This window comes from Acomys minous (genome assembly GCF_964271855.1).
Source record: "Acomys minous genome assembly, chromosome: 10".
In the NCBI taxonomy this organism is placed as follows: Eukaryota; Metazoa; Chordata; class Mammalia; order Rodentia; family Muridae; genus Acomys; species Acomys minous.
In genome coordinates, this window is record NC_140491.1 from 63,488,863 (window position 1) to 63,507,259 (window position 18,397).

The following is an 18,397-nucleotide window of genomic DNA, read 5'->3' on the forward strand; positions in this document are numbered from 1 at the left end:
GATCTGGTGTCCTCTTCTGGCCTGCAGGCATACACGCAGGCAGACTACTGTATACATAATAAATAAATCTTAAAGAAAAGAAAAAGAAAAACCAAATGTATACATTATTTTTTTAAAAAATCTTCATTGAAAAAAAAAATCTTCATTGAGCCCAGTGTGGGTGCACGCTTGTAATCCCAGAACTCAGGGAGGCAGAGGCAGGAGGATCATTATGAGCTCACAGCCAGCTTCGCCTACAAAGCAAGTCCAGGACAGCCAAGGCTACATAGAGAAACCCTGTCTTGGGGCGGGGGGTGGGGGGGAGGGATACTTCTATCAGGCTTCATGAGTCAGGCCATTACACAGGACCCCCTCCAACCTGAGACCTGTGACATGTGGCACCCATGTGCCCCAGCTATATTTGACCTCAGTTCCCAGCTCTGAACCTGCTGTGGGTTTTTGGAGTCGGGGAGTAAAGCATTCCTGGTAAGGTGCAACATAAGCCAGACTCTTGGGCAGAAACAATAAACCCAGAGGCTGATGGAGGGAGCATGCATGGGAGACTGGCTCCTGTGCTCTGCTGCCTGACCGACTTGACCCAGGAGATTTGTGTCCGTGTCTCTGTTAGTGCTGTCTCTTTCCCTGAGGGAACTGTGGTGCCAAAAGCCCGGAAGCAGCCACACTGTCCTTCCTCCATAACCCCCAGGGCCCAGCGTATGGCCTGCACCCAGAGATCTAGAACATGCTCCCACGTCCCTGAAGCTAGCGCCTTGATTGTGGAGGTTCCAGGACCCGGGGGGTCTGTCCCCACAAATCACAGCCTTGGATGTTCCCAGCCCCCAGAGACACTGCCTCCCTTTTCATCTGAGCCTTAAGCCATGCGCATGTTGAAGGTAAGTCAGGGACACTCAGCCACCTTTCCTATCTGGTTAGCTTGTGTGATATGCTCCTCATTAACCCCTTCCATGCTGTGTCTCTTTCCCGGGATCCGTAGTCTCCAGGCCACTGGCTTCCTCATCCAGATGGCTTGTCTAGCCCCCTTTGCTGTTCTTTTATTTTTTTTAAGATGTATTTATTTATTATTATGGATACAGTGCTCTGCCTGCATGTACACCGGCAGGCCAGAAATGGGCATCAGATCTCATTATAGATGGCTGTGAGCCACCCTGTGGTTGCTGGGAATTGAACTCAGGACCTCTGGGAGAGCAGTCAGCGCTCTTAACTTCTGAGCCATCTCTCCAGCCCCCCTTCGCTGTTCTTATGTCCCAACTTCCTGTTCACCGACCCAAGGCTCAGATTAGTCCCGTGGTGACCTGAGTGGCTGGGTACCCATCTCTTTGGTTTCAACATCAGTCTTCCACCCACACAGCCTCTCCCAGAAGCGGGAGTTCAAGACTGAAACCAGCTTTCAAGGTCTTCATAGACTTTGTTGCGAGGCAAGTAAGGGTAGCAGGCGCAAATGGCACAGAAGCGTTCCCTCCAGTCACCCAGGAGCCGTACACGGAGCCGGTCTCGCCAAGCAAAGAAGCGATGATAGCGACTCTCATTCATGCTGACCAGGAAGACAGCCAGCTCACGGGCTGAGCTGAAGTCATCCACATGTACAAAAGCGTCTGGCGGCACAAAAGCCTCATAGGTGGCCCGGGGAGGGCCCAACACCACAGGCACAGCACCAGCCGCCAGCGCGTTGCGCCAGAATTTCTCGGTGATGTAGTCTCGGTGCTGTGAATTCTCAAAGGAGAGGTAGAAACGGTACCGGGCCAAAGTGGGCAGCAGACAGTTAGCACACAGGGGCCTCCCGCTGGCACGTCCGAACACATCCACCTGCAGATGAGGGGTCAGCTGCCGGTACAGCTTAGCACGGCGCTGACGCGCCTGGAAGTTGCTGACTACCCAGGCAGCCAGCCTGCTTTTGGCCGGTAGTGGGGGAGTAGGCCCAGAGAGGGGCTCCAAGCGACCATAGGGTACAAAGATATCCGAGTCGCGCCGATAGCTCAGGACCCAGTTGAAGATTCCTTGGAAGTGACGGAGAGCGTGGGTGTTACTGGGCGATTCCATGGAGGCCCAGACCCAAGGCTGTCCCTGTGGTCTCTTTTCCAGGGGCAGTCGAGATTGCCGGGTCTCCAGCTCACGGTGGTGGAAGACCACAACATCTGCACTGGCTAGCAGGCTCCGGTTAGCACTCAGGCGGCAGCTGGCCATGCCATAGCGGGCACAGGTGTCATCAGGCAGCTCTGGGGGCCGGTTGGTGAAAGGCCAGTGCCAGATGAGGATGGTAACCATTGCCTGAGTTACTGGGGCAACCCCAGGGGCTGATTCCTGTAGCCTAAGGAGCCAGAAAGCCATGAGTACTGCACCTCCAGCCAGGCCCCCCCAGGCCTGCAGCCTCCGGGAGGGGTTGTACCCTGAAGCAGAAAGGAGAGGCCATGTCACCCTAGGCTCAAGGACACCCATAAAATCCCCACTCCTCCCCAGCTAGGACCCCTCAAAGGCCAGGTTACTCACCAGCACAATTCATCCACAGCCTTTGGAACGAGTCACCCGAAGAAGCAAGGCTTTCAAATCACAGCCGCCTCCACAATAGAAGCACCCCAAAATCACAGCTGTGCCTCAACTCAGCCCCTGATGCTTTCGTTTCATCTACCCAAGGTGAGGGAAGCCAGGGACCTTCCCACTTTTGCCCCGCCCTACCCTTCAATCTTTGGCATCAACCACCATCCAACCCTACCCCGCCCAACCCCATCCTCTGCTGAAAGAGGGGATTGGGACAGAAAGAAGGCCAAGACAGGGCCCCCTCCCAGCCCTGCTGGTCCCTAGAAATGACCAGCTAGGCATATGGAGGAGGTAAGTATCTGCTTGTTCTCAGGAACAGGAAAGCCACCACGTGAGCACTCTGAGCAACAGTGGCCCCCTCCCCAGTGAGCACCCCCTTCACGGCGTGGAAGACCATAGCATCTGCACTGGCTATCAGGCTCTGGTTAGCCCTCAGGTGGCAGCTGGTCATGCCATAGAGGGTACAGATGTCACCAGGCAGCTCTGGGGCCGGCTGGTGAAAGGCCAATGCCACACAACCCCAGGGCACTCAAACAGAGCAACTGCACTTCCCCAGGAGGCCGCTCCCTATAGTGACACCCACTTCCTCCAGTCCCCTACTGGGCTGGCCTGTTTTTTCAGACCCTCAGCTATGAGAGGCCATCCTCTGCCACCTCTAGGAGAAGCCTTGTTCACAGAAAAGGACCATCACAGTCTGACGAGACCTCAGCACATGCCTTCAAGGGCAGCCCCAGAGCTAGCTGAGCTGGACTTGAGGGGGGCGAGGCCTGTGGGTGAGCATCTGTCCCTGCCCGGAGACCGGTGGGCTGAAGGCTCGGCCCAAGGTCCTGGATGGACTGGAAGAGCTTCAGGTCACTTCCTTCCTTCCGGCTATCCCAGGAGGGGGCTTTCCAGTCTGGAAAGGGAAGGAGTCTGTGTGTCCCTGACGTGGACAGACAAGCTGGTGGGCAGGGGGTTGGCATCCACCCCAGAAACAGGAAGGTAAGTCCCAGCCTCAGGGCCGGGCTTGTTTGCTTTCCCTCCAGCTGGCCCTGGTGGTCTAACCTATAGCTTGGGCATAAGGGTCCCCTCCTCCTTATCCACCCCCCCCCCAAATCTGGAGATGCAATGACCCAGTGCAGACCAGGGTAGGGTGGCCTGGCAGAGTCCCTCAGAGCCCGGGACTTACAGCCAAGGTACTTCAGATTCCCCCGGCCCCACCCCCCAAGTCTTCTGCCCAGGACACTGTGGGGGTCCCATATGGGGACCGGCGCACCTGGCTTGTCTGTGTTCCAGAACTCCAGATCAGGAGTTCTGAAAGGAAAGAAACTGCTGGCCAGAAATGCTGCCCCAGTGTCCCTTTCAGGGACTGATTGTTTTTTTAAACATCACCTAGCCCTGTCCTATTTCACGGCTGGGCTTCCAGTGTTCCTGCCCCCCCCCACGCCCAGCCATAGTCTCACATGATGAGGCTTTGTTGAGTCAGGAACCAACTGACAGCAGAAATGTGGTGGGGGCAGAGGCGCATGCAGGCTAAAGTGGCTGGCTGGCACCTCAGAGGTGCCACACCCCCCCACCCCCACCCCCGGCAGCAGCATATAACGTCCAGATTGTGGTGTAGAGCTTGTGCAATGCCTAAAGGGGAAGGGAAGGTGCAGGTGCAACCAGAAACTATCCAGGTGGCTTGAGATACCACTGAAGGTGGTCACAGAGGGGGCAGCTGTGCCCTTGCCTTCCTAGTCACCCGGTACTTAGAGAGGCGATCATAGTGATAACTGCCCTTGCCTTCCTAGTCACCCGGTACTTAGGTGATCATAGTGATAACTGCCCTTTGGGCTCCATCTCTGACATCTTTCTCCATCTCTCCCCAACCAGGGTGACCCTCCAAAAGAACCACTTCACCCCACCCTGCCCTTTCTTCTCAGGAACCCAGAAGGCAGTGGGGGACCTGCAGGAAGGGGCCATCCTGCCAGCTTGGGGCTGCCGGCTTCTGGCTGCCAGAGCTGTCTGTCCTTCCTGTTTGTGTCGCCAGGTTGGCTGGGGCCCTTGCCCCAGCGTCACCCACACCCGCAACTTGTTCCCTTCCTCGGTGGACTTGCAGGAACCTCCCCCACATCTGCCTTAGTGTTGTCATACCCCCCCCCTCCTGCCAGGCTAGCTCAGGTTGGCAGCTGTATGGACCCTGGTCACAAGAACATGCTAACTGGGAAATAAGTTTAGAAGTTTAGCACAGAAATGGGTCAGAACGAAAGAGGAAAAGGGGGGGGGGTGAGAGAGCCTGAGTCAAAAGGAAAGCTGGGGGGGGGGCTCAACATACGACTTCACCTCACCAGGCCTCCGGACTCACTGGGCTGTCTGGGGGACAAGGGCATTGAAGCCCAGCTCCAGCTGCAGCTTGGAGCTCACAGGATCAGGATCACACATTTTACCCTGCCTAAGACAACCTGTGGGCACTCCTCCAGCCGGGGCAAAGCCCTACAGCCTGCAGCATCAGCACACAGACAATGAGACAGAGAGAGAGAGAGAGAGAGAGAGAGAGAGAGAGAGAGAGAGAGAGAGAGAGAGAGAGAGAGAGAGAGAGAGAGAGAGAGAGAGAGAGAGATTTCTTGGGGTGGCAGGATCTTGAGGTGCATGCTGCCTCTGAAAGTGCCTACCCTCCTGATCCGAGCCCCACCTCCCAGACTGGCCAGATGTGTGCCTAGAGGTCCCCCTGGTGGCCACTCTCTCTAAAGTCACCTGGTCCTGTTAAGAAAGCAGCTCCTACAATGTCCTGGGAACTTGGGGCTCTAGGAACCCTCTGGGCTTGCCTTTGGGGGAAGTATAGAAATGGGGGTCCTGTAGGCTTGCAGGCAGTAAAGGGGACACCTACATGAGGGGCCCCCCTGCTGAGGGGTAACATGGCAGGTGTGGGCCAGTGGCTTCTCTCCCGTACTTTCCCATGAAGCTTTTGGGGAATGAGCCTGTCCTTGTACTGGTTTATGTGCAGCTATTGGGTATATCGTATCTACCAAGAGTTGGTTCTCTAGCGACCCATGTACTGTACCCCAAGTTTTGCATGCCCTTTTCTGTTTTGCACCAGGACACGCTTCTCTGGGCTGCACAGCTGTTGGGAAGCAGAAGCTGGGGTACCCAGAATCAAGGGCCCCTTCTCAGTCCCCAAGGCTGGCAAGGGCTAAAGGACATCACCTCCTGAGGGTGTTGCAGGAAATTTGATCCCATTGTGAGCCCCAAAATGGAGGATTGTAAAATCCTGTTTCTTGTTTGGTATGGTTGAGCCCTAAAAATACGCCTTTAATCCAAGAGCTTTCTGCTCATTGTAAGCAGGTGATTGTGGTGTGTTTCAGCCAGCTCTAGCACACACCTTTAATCCAAGAGCTTTCTGTACACAGGACTTAATAAAGTTAGCCCTAGGTCAAGAGGCAGAGCAAGAAACCAGCTGACAGGGATTAAAAAGTAGGAGGGACTTTGAGTTGAGGGGTGTTTAAAGCAGCATGAATAAGAAGAAGGGTTTTTTGTTTTGTTTTGTTTTAAGAAGAAGGGGTTTTTAAAGTTTGAGCTAGCAAGCTCTTTAGCTCTTTGACTTCTAGGTTTTTTCCTTCTGGGACATGAGTTGAGTAGGAAGGTCGGCTGGGTATTTTCTCTGCCATTCTGAGCTGGCAAGTTTTCACCCCAGCAGCATATTGGGGGTTGGTCTGGTGCTTTGTATTCTGATGCTAATTATTGGCCCCCAAGATCTAGTTGCTGCTCAAATGAGCAGACATGCATACCCCAAAATGATGTTTGTAACCTTGCTATAAACGTATTCATGCCGGGTGTGGTGGCGCACGTCTTTCATCTCAGCACCTGGGAGGCTGAGGCAGGCAGATCGCTGTGAGTTCGAGGCCAGCCTGGTCTACAAAGTGAGTCCAGGACAGCCAAGGCTACACAGAGAAACCCTGTCTCGAAAAACCAAGCCAAACAAACTTAACTTATTCCTGTTTGACCAATAAAAAGCTGGCACACCTGGGCAGGCAAATGCAATAGGCGTGGCTAAGTTTCCAGGGCTCGGAAGACAGAGAATGTCTTGGAAAAGAGAAACCAAGAGGGAGGAAGAGAAATGAGGAGGAAGCAAGACGGGACCAAAGAAGAAGGAAATGGACCTGCGCCGTGGGATGTGTGGGAAGGAGGCCATGGGATGTGTGGGAAGGAGGCCATGGGATGTGTGGGAAGGAGGCCGTGGGATGTGTGGGAAGGAGGCCGTGGGATGTGTGGGAAGGAGGCCGTGGGATGTGTGGGAAGGAGGCCGTGGGATGTGTGGGAAGGAGGCCGTGGGATGTGTGGGAAGGAGGCCGTGGGATGTGTGGGAAGGAGGCCGTGGGATGTGTGGGAAGGAGCCCGTGGGATGTGTGGGAAGGAGGCCGTGGGATGTGTGGGAAGGAGGCCATGGGATGTGCATCAGTGTGGATGAAGAGATGGAAAACATTAGCAAGAGTTTGGGGATCATGTGTGTGAGGTAGGGCTGAGATGGGGCTGGGAGGTAAAGATAGTTTAGGTTAATATCTGCCATGCTGGGCTGGAGAGATGGCTCAGAGGTTAAGAGCACTGCTTGCTCTTCCAAAGGTCCTGAGTTCAATTCCCAGCAACCACATGGTGGCTCACAACCATCTATAATGAGATCTGGTGCCCTCTTCTAGTGTGTAGGCATACATACAAGCAAAACAGTGTATACTAAAATAAATGAATAAATAAAAATTTAAAAAATTCTGCCATTCCCCATGTAAAGGCCTATTCTGATTAAATATAACAAGTGTCTGTGTTTTCACTGATTGTTAGTGGGTTAGAAAATACCACTACAGAGCCCAGCGGTGGTGGCGCACTCCTTTAATCCCAGCACTTGGGAGGCAGAGGCAGGTGGATCGCTGTGAGGTGGAGGCCAGCCTAGTCTATAAAGTGAGTCCAGGACAGTCAAGGCTACATAGAGAAACCTTGTCTCGAAAAACCAAAAAAAAAGAAAAAGAAAAAAAAAAGAGATGAAAATACCACTATAATAATAATTAGCCTAATAATAAACATTTATTAGGCCACACTTTTAAATTAACTATAGCAGCAGCAGCTGGCCCCCGAGTCTTCATTGGTAAAAATCAAACTGTTGGGATTTTTATATAACAACATTTTGGTGCTCAACGTGGGGCGCTACTGCACAGAGAGATCACTCCAGCTCAGACAAACTGAGAAACCATCAGATTTGATAAGTCATCTGGTGTGGGACCCTGCTGGAAAGGCTGAAGTCTGGTGTATCCAGATAGCAAACTGAGCTCAGTCTGTTATGATGGACTTTCTTTTCCAGCAGGGTTGTCTCTTCACCTGATCTGAAGGACCCCAGAACTTGTAAGGAGAGTCACATAGCCCTCAGGGAAGATTACAGGCCTGACCCTTTCTTGATAGAACTTGTTCAGCAAGCACCTGGGAATTCCTGGAGCATCCCACCTTCTGCTAAGGAGATCCTAGCTACCAGCAAATGACCTTTAATTGTACACGGATGTTCTTCCCTGACCCATAGGACCCCATGCTACTGCCTGCAAATGAGGTGCTGTACCATTGCATGTAGATTGAGTATCCTGGCCCCAGTGAATCAGACACATTCACCCTCAACTCCTTCCCCACTGCTCAAGGCTTAGAAATACCTGATTCACAGAAATAAAATTTGGCTGTTTGCCCTCTCACTCCATGCCACTGCCACGACTGGCTGAGACTCATTTATTCTGGCAGAGAATCACCACTGGACCCCTGGGGCTTGGCTTCTGGAGGTCAGGCAGTGATGGTGCAGCAGCCTTGGCAGCCGCTTGAGCCTCCTCCATCATGGCTAGATTGGTGCTGACCACCGGTGAAGCACCCACTGGGCTTTCGTCTCACCAGATCTGCCTTCTGGCTGGTTTTGGGCTTCCACCCACTTCCTTTCCTGTGCTTAGCATGCACAAAGGGCTGTGTGCCGAGTCTTCCACCGCCATCTGATACCAGCAATCTCACTTGAAAACTCCAGAGAAAACTCTCTGCACAACCTGGCCTAGCTCTCAGGCCTCCCCCTAAAGCACACCAGCCATTCCTCAGAAAAAGGGGTCCTTTGACCTCAAGCTTGCCTGCTGTACTCTGATCTGGGAAGTCCTCAAGGAGGGAGTTAAGTGTGTAACAGAGAGCTTTAGAATGTTCTAGATGGCTTGAAAAAAAAGCAGAAAATGAAAAAATAAATAACATAATTGAAATTTGCTTAATATTGATTATGATTATTATCATTTTGGTATTTTTAAAAAAGATTTATTTATTTATTATTATGTATACAGTACTCTGCCTGGCATGTACACCTGCAGGCCAGACGAGGGCACCAGATCACATTATAGATGGTTGTGAGCCACCATGTGGTTGCTGGGAATTGAAGTCAGGCTCTCTGGAAGAGCAAACAGTGCTCTTAACCACTGAGCCATCTCTCCAGCCCCTCATTTTGGTGTTTTATACTTTATTCCTAACAGCCATGATGGCTTTCTGTACTCTCTCAAAGAAAAAAACTTTCAGAGATAAAGGAAAGAGAAAAATATGAAAAGTGGATTGATAAGATACAAGCCATAGAAGGAAAATTAGAGAAATTTATAAGCAAGAACAAGAAAATACTCAGACATAAACATAGGAAGTTATATAAGCCTTACAAAGACCTATAAATGAGAATAAGAAAAATTCTCAGATGAAGAGGATTTTAGACAAGAGCTACCACGCCACTGCATAATGAAACTGAAAGAGGGTTGCTCAAAATTGTTACCAAACCAGCCTTACTTTATCCAGTTACTATACAAGACATACCAGGAGATAATAGACACCCCCAAGATTATAATGAAATTAAAAGGAATTCTATAGACATACTAGAATTGAGGAGATTTTTTAAAAAAATTTATTTGCCCGGCGTGGTGGCGCACGCCTTTAATCCCAGCACTCGGGAGGCAGAGGTAGGCAGATCCCTGTGAGTTTGAGGCCAGCCTGGTCTACAAAGTGAGTCCAGGACGGCCAAGGGTACACAGAGAGACCCTGTCTCGAAAAACCAAAAAAAAAATTTTTTTTTTATGTGATTTGGTGTGAGAGTGTCAGATTACCTGGAACAGGAGTTACAGACAGTTGTGAGGCGCCATGTGGGTGCTGGGAATTGAACCTGGGTCCTTAGGAAGAGTAGCCACTGCTCTTAACCACTGAGCCATCTCTTGAGCCCCAAGAATTGAGGAGATTTATGGAAGCAATCATCTCCTGTAGTATGCATTCATCCTATGTGAAGCAGATTCTAAACTCATGGGCACCTCAGAACAGGATTACTTCCCAAGACTGGCAAGATTTGGCAACCATGCCTGGCTGTAAAACCCTGTTTCTTGTTTGGTGTGGTTGAGCCCTAACACACATTTTTAATCCAAGAGTTTTCTTGGATTAAAGAAAGTTTAGGCTGGGCATGGTGGCACATGCCTTTAATCCCAGCACTCAGGAGGCAGAGGCAGGTGGATTGCTGTGAGTTCAAGGCCAGCCTGGTCTACAAAGCAAGCCCAGGACAGCCAAGGTTACACAGAGAAACCCTGTCTTGAAAAACAAAAAACAAAGAGGAAGAAGAAGAAGAAGAAGAAGAAGAAGAAGAAGAAGAAGAAGAAGAAGAAGAAGAAGAAGAAGAAAAAGAAGAAGAAGAAGAAGAAAAGAAAGTTTAACCCAAGGATTTAATAAATTTAACCCTAGGTCAAGAAGCAAAGCAAGGGGCTGGAGAGATGGCTCAGAGGTTAAGGCCAAGCTCTTACTGCTCCTGCAGAGAAGCCAAGTTCTACTCTGAGCACCTATTTTGGGTGGCTCACAACTGCCTGTAATTTCAGCTCCAGGAGATCTGACCACCTCTTCTCACCTCTGTGGACACACACACACACACACACACACACACAGAGAGAGAGAGAGAGAGAGAGAGAGAGAGAGAGAGAGAGAGAGAGAGAGAGAGAGACAGATACACACACACAGAAAGAGAGAGAGAGAGAGAGACAGAAACAGAGACAGAGACAGACAGACAGACAGACAGACAGACAGATGTGCCCTTTGATGTAACAATAAGAATCTTTTCTTTTTTTTTTTTTTTTTTTTTTTTTTTTTTTTTTTTTTTTGGTTTTTTGAGACAGGGTTTCTCTGTGTAGCCTTGGCTGTCCTGGACTCACTTTGTAGACCAGGCTGGCCTCGAACTCACAGCTATCCGCCTGCCTCTGCCTCCCAAGTGCTGGGATTAAAGGCGTGAGCCACCACGCCCGGCCAAAGAATCTTTTCAAAGTGCATGTATTTAGGGCATATGTGTGTATGCACACATGCACCCGTGCCACAGTGCACTTGTCAGAAGGCAACTTGCTGGAGTCAGCTCTCTTTCTTCTTCTGTCATGTGGGTTCTGGGGACTGAATTCAGTTCGTCAGCTTTGATAGAAAGCACGTGTACCTGCTGACCTATCTTGTCAGCTAAAAACCTTTAATTATGTATCGTTTATTTGTATGCACGTGTGCATGGCAGGTGCACATCAGAGGGCAACATGCAGGAATCTGTTCTCTACTTCTACCATGTGGGGGCCAGGGGTAAACTGAGATAGGCTTGGCAGCAGGGGCCTCTACCCACTAACGTCCCACTTCCGGCCTTTTATGTGGGTGCTGTGATCCTGGAGCCTCATACTTGTGCGGCAAGCCCTTTCCAAAAACGAGCCGCCTCACCAGTCCCTGAAGCTAGCAGACCCTGTTTCCTAGACTCCTTGACTACACATTCTGTTCTGTGCTTGGTCTCCTCCCAGAGTCTTGCTGGGTTCATGCTGGGGTTGAGGTTGTCACCCATGGGCGTCTGTGCTGAGTGGAAAGGAGAGGTTCTGCTAAGAAGACAAAGTGGCTGAATGTCAGATGCATCCCGCTGGGTTTCCTCTCACAAGAAGCAAGCCCAGGAGCTGGGATACTAAGGGCCAGGCCTGCAGAAGGCTCCGGTGGCCTCAGGCCTCTGGCAAGTCAGCACACGGGCTACAGTGAGACTGGCTTCTTACTGGAGCCACCAAGATACCCCTCGGCAGGGGCCCTGGGGCAGAAAAAGGACAGGAGAAATGGCACCGGGAAATGGGGTAACGTGGCTCTGGGGATGGCCGGGCTATGCGCCTTGCCTAGGAGTTGGACCACCAAGCCCCTGCAGACCCCAGAGTTGCCCATCTGCACTGCAGAGAAGGCAGCAAGGACCCTAGCAACACACCGAGCCTATCCAAAATGTCATGAGGGTGGACTGCTTGATTACATCATCAGAATAAGCTAATGGCAATGAAGCTATAATATATAAATACAGGTTTATTAGTGAGGCGGGGTAGGGAGAGTGTGCCCTGGGGTTGTGGGGAAGGGAAGGAGAAAGGGCAGGGAGGTGGGGAAAAGGACAAGGGTGCAGTGAAGCCAAAATGTCTGGTCTATACAGTGAAGGGGGCCTGGGAGAGGGGAAGCCCCGCCCCTAGGTAGAAGGCAGAGCATGCCGGCCACGCCCTGCAGCAGGACCAAACAGTGGACCTAGAGCAGATCAGCAGGAACTGTAAACATTGTGGCCCTCCCCTCCAGACTGAGTCTGGAACTCTGGGAAGTCTCCAGCCCTGGCTACGGCCCCACCGGTGAGACAGATGTGCTGAGCGCCAGGTCGCCCTTTGTCCTGCATGAGGCCTGCATCTCTCTACATCCAGTCCTCTGTGGTCATCTTCCCTGAAAGGCCATAGATGACCGTGAGCATCCATGTGCTCAGCTTCCCCCTTGCTCTTCTCCACACCACAACCCAGAGGGAAACAGGCTTACAGCAAAGGCCAGCCCAGGATCACAGCTGCGTGACAGAGGTTTCTGCTGTGGGGGACTCTGGCTCCCAAAATAAACCAGTAGCTTCCTCTTCTTCTTGATTTAATTATTTATTATGTATACAGAGTTCTGCCTGCATGTATGCCTTCCTGAGGGCACCAGATCTCATTATAGGTGGTTGTGAGCCACCATGTGGTTGCTGAGAATTGAGAGTTGGCGTTATATCTCCATAATAGTATACCCAGCCTAGTATGCTGGAGACTCTACAGTTTAGCCTCAGCAGAAGAGAAATTAATAGAAGGCAATTTATGTACAGTGTTCTGCCTGCATATAGGCCTGTACTCCAGAAGAGGGCATCAGATCTCATTATAGATGGTTACGAGCCGCCATGTGGTTGCTGGGAATTGAACTCAGGACCTCTGGAAGAGCAGTCAGTGCTCTTAACCACTGAGCCATCTCTCCAGCCCTGACTACTTAGCTTTGCCCTTCAGGCCGATCTACTGATGGCCTCATTTCAGCAGCTTTGACACATTGCCACAGAAACACACACACTTACTTTACTCCGAGTGTGGAATGCACGTTATATTGGTAAGTTGCCATGTGTTGTCTGAGTTCACCTGAGAAGCTGCCATCCCCTCACTCCAGACCCAGACATATTTACCTCAAAGCATCCTTCCAGCTCACTTTTCTAGGGATGGTCTGCCCCTTTCCCGACCTCTGCAGTCACTTTCAATTAATGCTAAAAGTCTTGTCCCAGTCAGTTCTCTGTTGTCAAACATATTTTGAGCCACCTCCAGCAACTGGGACCTACTTATACCTTTAAATTTTTAAAAACTTTTATAACTTTTTATCTACTATCTGGAGGCTGATTGGGTGACAAAGGAAATCTTTTTTTTTTTTTTTTAAAGCAGCTATCTTTATTCTTTCTAAAAGGTGCCTAGTGAAAATTGTTTAGAGTCTCTTTGGCCAGGCTACATTGCTTGGCATCCATCCCCCTGCCCAACCAATGGGTGTGTGTATGTGTGTGTGTGTGTCTAGCCTTGGCTATCTTTGAACTAGCTCTGTAGATGTGGCTAGCCTCAAACTCACAGAGCTCTGCCTGCCTCTGCCTCCTCAGTGTTGGAATTAAAGGCATAGACCACCACTGCCTGGCTGTTTTTTGTTTGTTTGTTTGTTTTGTTTTGTTTTTTCCTTAAACTTTGATTTTTGTAAAAAATTTTTCAAATATTTTATTTAATTTTAATTTATGTCCATTGGTGTGGGAGTGTCAGATCTTGGAGTTACAGACAGTTATGAGCTGCCATGTGGTTGCTGGGAATTGAACCCGGGTCCTTTGGAAGAGCAGGCAGTGCTCTTAACCACTGAGCCATCTCTCCAGCCCACTTTAAATTTGTTAAAAAAATTATTATTAAGACAATGGTAGGTCTGGCATGGTGGCTCGAGCACACCTTTAATCCCAGGGAGGCAGAGGCAGGCAGATCTCTGTGAGTTCGAGGCCAGCCTAGTCTACAGAGTGAGTTGAAACCCTGTTCAAAAAACTGAGAGAGAGACAGAGACACAGACAGAGACAGAGACAGAGAGAATGGTGAGCTTTGAGTTTTCCAATTATATAGATCATTGATTTTATTTTATTTTTTATTTTTTGGTTTTTCAAGATCATTGGTTTTAAAAGTAACATAAATAATGAAAGAGAAAAAAAGACCTTCTCTTCTCATTTGAGCTGTTTAGAGCAGGCCTGCAGCAGAGGAAACACTCACAGGGAGATTTGTACCCCCTTCCCTACTTGCGTACAGTCCACTTAGATGAGGGGGGGGCGGGGGGCGAGTGCCTGGATAAGAGGCCCAGTCCCTCCTCACCTCCTCACAGGGACCAAGGCTGGCAGAGCAGGCATCAAGCAACAAAAGAAGCAAGCAGTTCCTGCTCGCAGGCTGGGATGGGTGGAGGGCTTTTGTTGCGGGTCGGGTGGGGGTGGGGCATGGGGTGTCTCTCGGTGACCTGGAAGGCCTCCACCAGGAGGGGGCACAGATCTTCAGCCAGGAAAATAAAGCTGACAGAGACATATAACTATGGACGTTGGTGGATTAGACCTTGGTTTTCCTTTTGGCAGGTGGTGTTGAAAGATCCTCCCACAATGGAGTCAGCTGTGCTAAGGGCTGGGGCCCTGTTAAAACTGTGAGGAGTGAGCTTTATTTGTGAGCAAGGAAAGACAGGGAGAGAGAAGACATGGAGAACTCTGTATGTACTTTACTTAGCCAGTGACTGCCATTTTAGACGCGGGTGACATTTCTTCCTCTGGTTCTACCAGTGGATACATGTGAGTGCTCTGGGAGTCTGCCATCCCAAGAATCCCCTTTCACTTTTTTTTTGTTTGTTTGTTTTGTTTTGTTTTTTCGAGACAGGGTCTCTCTATGTAGCCTTAGCTGTCCTGGACTTGCTTTGTAGACCAGGCTGGCCTCGAACTCACAGCGATCCACCTGCCTCTGCCTCCCGAGTGCTGGGATTAAAGGCATGCGCCACCACCACCTGGATCCCCTTTTACTTTTTAATGACAGATACCCCTTTAAAAACAGAAATAGTGAGGCAGGCGTGGTGGCTTTTAATCCCAGCACTCGGGAGGCAGAGGCAGGCAGATCTCTATGAGTCAAAGCCAACCTAGTCTACACAGTGAGTTCCAGGACAGCCAGGGGCTAATCCTATGGAGGAAAAAAAGAAAGAGGGAAAAAAGTGAAAATTGTGGATGCTGCCAAATGGGGTGGCTCCAGAGTATGGACTCGCTGAAATTCAGTTATCACTAGGCCTCTAGGCCTTTCCACTTCCTGCCTCTCTACCCTGAGATTTGTGTTTGGTAAAAACACAGGGTTATGGTCCAACCCCAGGGCCCTCAGGCCTGGACCTGGGAACGAGGGAAGACAGACAGAGGGAAGGTATCTTAGCTGCTGTGACTGCAGACCAGCGACCTATACTCATTTCTTCCTTTGCTCACTGATACCCACTTTAAATGTCTGGTTGTATCTGAGAAAGGGAAGATAAGGGAGTTTATCTTTGAGATAGGAATACAGAGTTTACAATCTCTGCATGCCCTGCATCCGGCCCCTTGGTTGCAAGAAACAGGAAAGATTCCATTGCAAAACTTCCTGAAAATTTCCTTAAAAAAAAAAAATCCTGGTCTTTGAGAAACAGGGAGAACAGGGTGATCAGTCTCTATGCCACAGGAAGGGACCTTGGGGAAAGAGCTTATCATTGCCAGCCAGAAATCGGCCAGAATTACTGGTTATGCTTAGTCACCCAGGCCCACACCACATAGGATAAGAACTGACCAGACTGCCAGCCCGTTAGCTGACAACACACAGTGACTGGGGCCTCCAGACTGCCAGCCCGTTAGCTGACAAGGCACACTGGGACTGGGGCTTCTCAAATTAACATTAGAGGACTTACAAAAGGCTAAAACTTGTCTGTACCCAAAACCTTTAATCTAGGCATCTCTCCTACTTCTGATGCTGGCTGTTCTGCCTTATGGGTTAGTTCATTTGGATAACAGCAGTTATTACCCACACCCTGAGACTACTTGGTGGGCATGTACTCGGTCTGACTAAATGCGCCTCTTCTGGTGCTTTCCAAATTATATAGCCAGGTTGGTCAGGACCTAGAGATGTTAAAACAGTTTGATTCCCTAACAGAAAGGGTCATACAAAATTAAAAAGATTTAGATTTGCTTCTAATGATATTTAAAAAAATAAGAAACACACCATGAAATGTATTGTTTCTATAACAACCAAAAGTAATGTTTAAAATCTTGCCATGGAGGGGCTCAAAAAGAAAAAGAGACAAAGATGTAAATTAGGAAATTGATACTGGTCTCTGTGCTCTTAGTCCTCTTGGCTAAGTACTCTGCTATCAGCACTGACTGTGCCTGTGCGTGCCCCCGCAGCTCAGAATATATGGTCAACTGTGTATCAGTTCAGTGAGACCAGCGTGGACTGTAACAGGCCCAGGCCTTAGCACAACTGACTCCATGATGGGAGTATGAACCAGGCCATAAAACTCAGCGTGTAGACAGCACCACCTGGCAAAACAAAAATGAAGACCTAATCCATCCAAAGCCCATAGTTCTGGAAGTCTCTAAATGGCTCATCTTGCTTTTTGGCTTCTGTTGTTCCACTTCTGGCTAACTGTTCTTATTAACTGAAGGGTGTCAACTCAGAACATGGTTTTTGTCCTTAAAAGCTCACCCTAAAAAAATAAAAAAATAAAAATAAATAAATAAAAAAGCTCACCCTGAGAAAGGCTCGGCGCTACGCTGGGATCCAGAACACCCAGTATAGTCACCAGCCAGTTAGTTAATCAAGACTTTCTGTTGGCTTCACCCTATGTTGGAGCTGTCTTCTCTGGTGAACACCTCACAACAAAGGCCACTGATAGTCCATAGGCTCTCGCTTGTGTGTAAAACTTTCTCTAGTCTCAAACTCTGTAAGGTGCAAACGAAAGAGAAAAGAGAAAAATCCAAGAAGTGGGAGGTTGGCTTGAGACTTGTAACGGGAAAACTTAACAGTTTAACAGTACATATGGACAGGTAATTTTCATTTACAACACTGTGTCATATATATATTTATATTTGGGGTTGAACTCTTGTTTATAGAAATGAAATAAGAGACAGTAAGTAGTCTACAAATTGAGTCCATGACAGCCAAGGCTACACAGAGAAACCCTGTCTTGAAAAAACAGAGAGAGCCAAGTATGGTAGCGCATGCCTTTAGGAAGGCAGAGGCAGGCAGATCACTGAGTTTGAGGGCAGCCTGGTCTACAAAGCGAGTCTAGGACAGCCAAGGATACACAGAGAAACCCTGTCTTAACAACAACAAAAAAGCTAGTTGTGGTGGTGCACACCTTTAATCCTAGCACTCAGGAGGCAGAGGCAGACAGATCTCAAAATTCCAGGCCAGCCTGCTCTACAGTGAATTCCAGGACAGCTAAGGCTACACAGAGAAACCCTGACTCAAACAAACAAACAAATACAAAACACCAAAGCAAACAAAAAATTTACAAAGCCAGTAAAGCTGGTTTTTCCGGTGTTCACCAAAGCTTGGAAGTTTACATCGCTGAGCATAAGAGGGTCACAAAGGACAACCAAGGCAGGCGGTGGTGGCAGCCGCCTTTAAACCCAGCACTCAGGAGGCAGAGGCAGGGGGATTGCTGTGAGTTTGAGACCAGCCTGTTCTATAAAGTGAGTCCAGGACAGCCAAGGGCTGTTACAGAGAGAAAACCCTGACTCAAACACACACACACACACACACACACACACACACACACACACACACACAGACATACACACACACAGACATACACACACACACACAGACACACATGCACGTGCGCGCACACACACACACACACACACACACAGACACACACACACACACACACAGAGACATATACACACATACAGACACACACACACACACATACACACACACACACACAGACACACACGCACGCGCGCGCACACACACACAGAGACATACATACACACACACACACTCACTCATCCAGAACTAAAGGTATGGCTGTTGGCATAGATCATTCTCCAAACCATAACAGTGGCTGCTCAAATCCCGGCTCCACACAGGCTTTAGGCAGGCAGGTAAGGCGCTGTGCACCCCTAACCTAAGCCCTCTCACGTACCTTGTGCCTCTCAGGTCCACCTACCTGAGCCCCCATACATTACAGGGGACCAGGAATCTGTCCCCTGTAAGACTCCCACAGGCCTGCATGCTATTCTCTCGGCTTTTCCATCCTAGGTAGGTACCACTGGGTACCCACAGCCATGCATGCACACCGCTCCCTCTCCCAAGCCTTTTCATACCACAAAACAGAATCTTCAGAATCTGGCCATCTTTGGCTACTCTGGCCCTACGGTGCGGCTCTTATCATTCCTAAGCCCTGGGGCAGGAGGGGGGTGGTAGGAGTGAGGTCCCACTGTGGAGGGGAGGGTTAAGTGTCCTCCAGCCTCCAAGTCCCTTACAGCGGGACCACCCCTCTCTCTGGAGGACAGGAGAAGGTCCCAGCC

The 18,397-nt window shown here is 49.8% G+C and overlaps 1 protein-coding gene across 2 annotated transcripts; it reads right to left on the minus strand.

Annotated features, from left to right (window-relative positions):
- Nucleotides 1–303: 303 nt before the first annotated feature.
- On the minus strand, nt 304–3,581 carry FUT7 (fucosyltransferase 7). 2 transcript variants are annotated; one of them, XM_084798354.1, is made up of 2 exons: nt 3,370–3,581; nt 304–2,413 (listed from the first exon to the last, which is right to left on the minus strand). In XM_084798354.1, exons 1-2 carry the CDS (start codon nt 3,492–3,494, stop codon nt 1,369–1,371), a joined length of 1,170 nt encoding a protein of 389 aa, XP_084654480.1. In that variant the 5' UTR covers nt 3,495–3,581; the 3' UTR covers nt 304–1,368. The 2 variants fall into 2 exon arrangements, with proteins under 2 accessions (XP_084654480.1, XP_084654479.1); XM_084798353.1 differs by lacking the exon at nt 3,370–3,581 and adding an exon at nt 2,485–2,607 and having other exon boundaries at nt 304–2,384.
- Nucleotides 3,582–18,397: the final 14,816 nt, after the last annotated feature.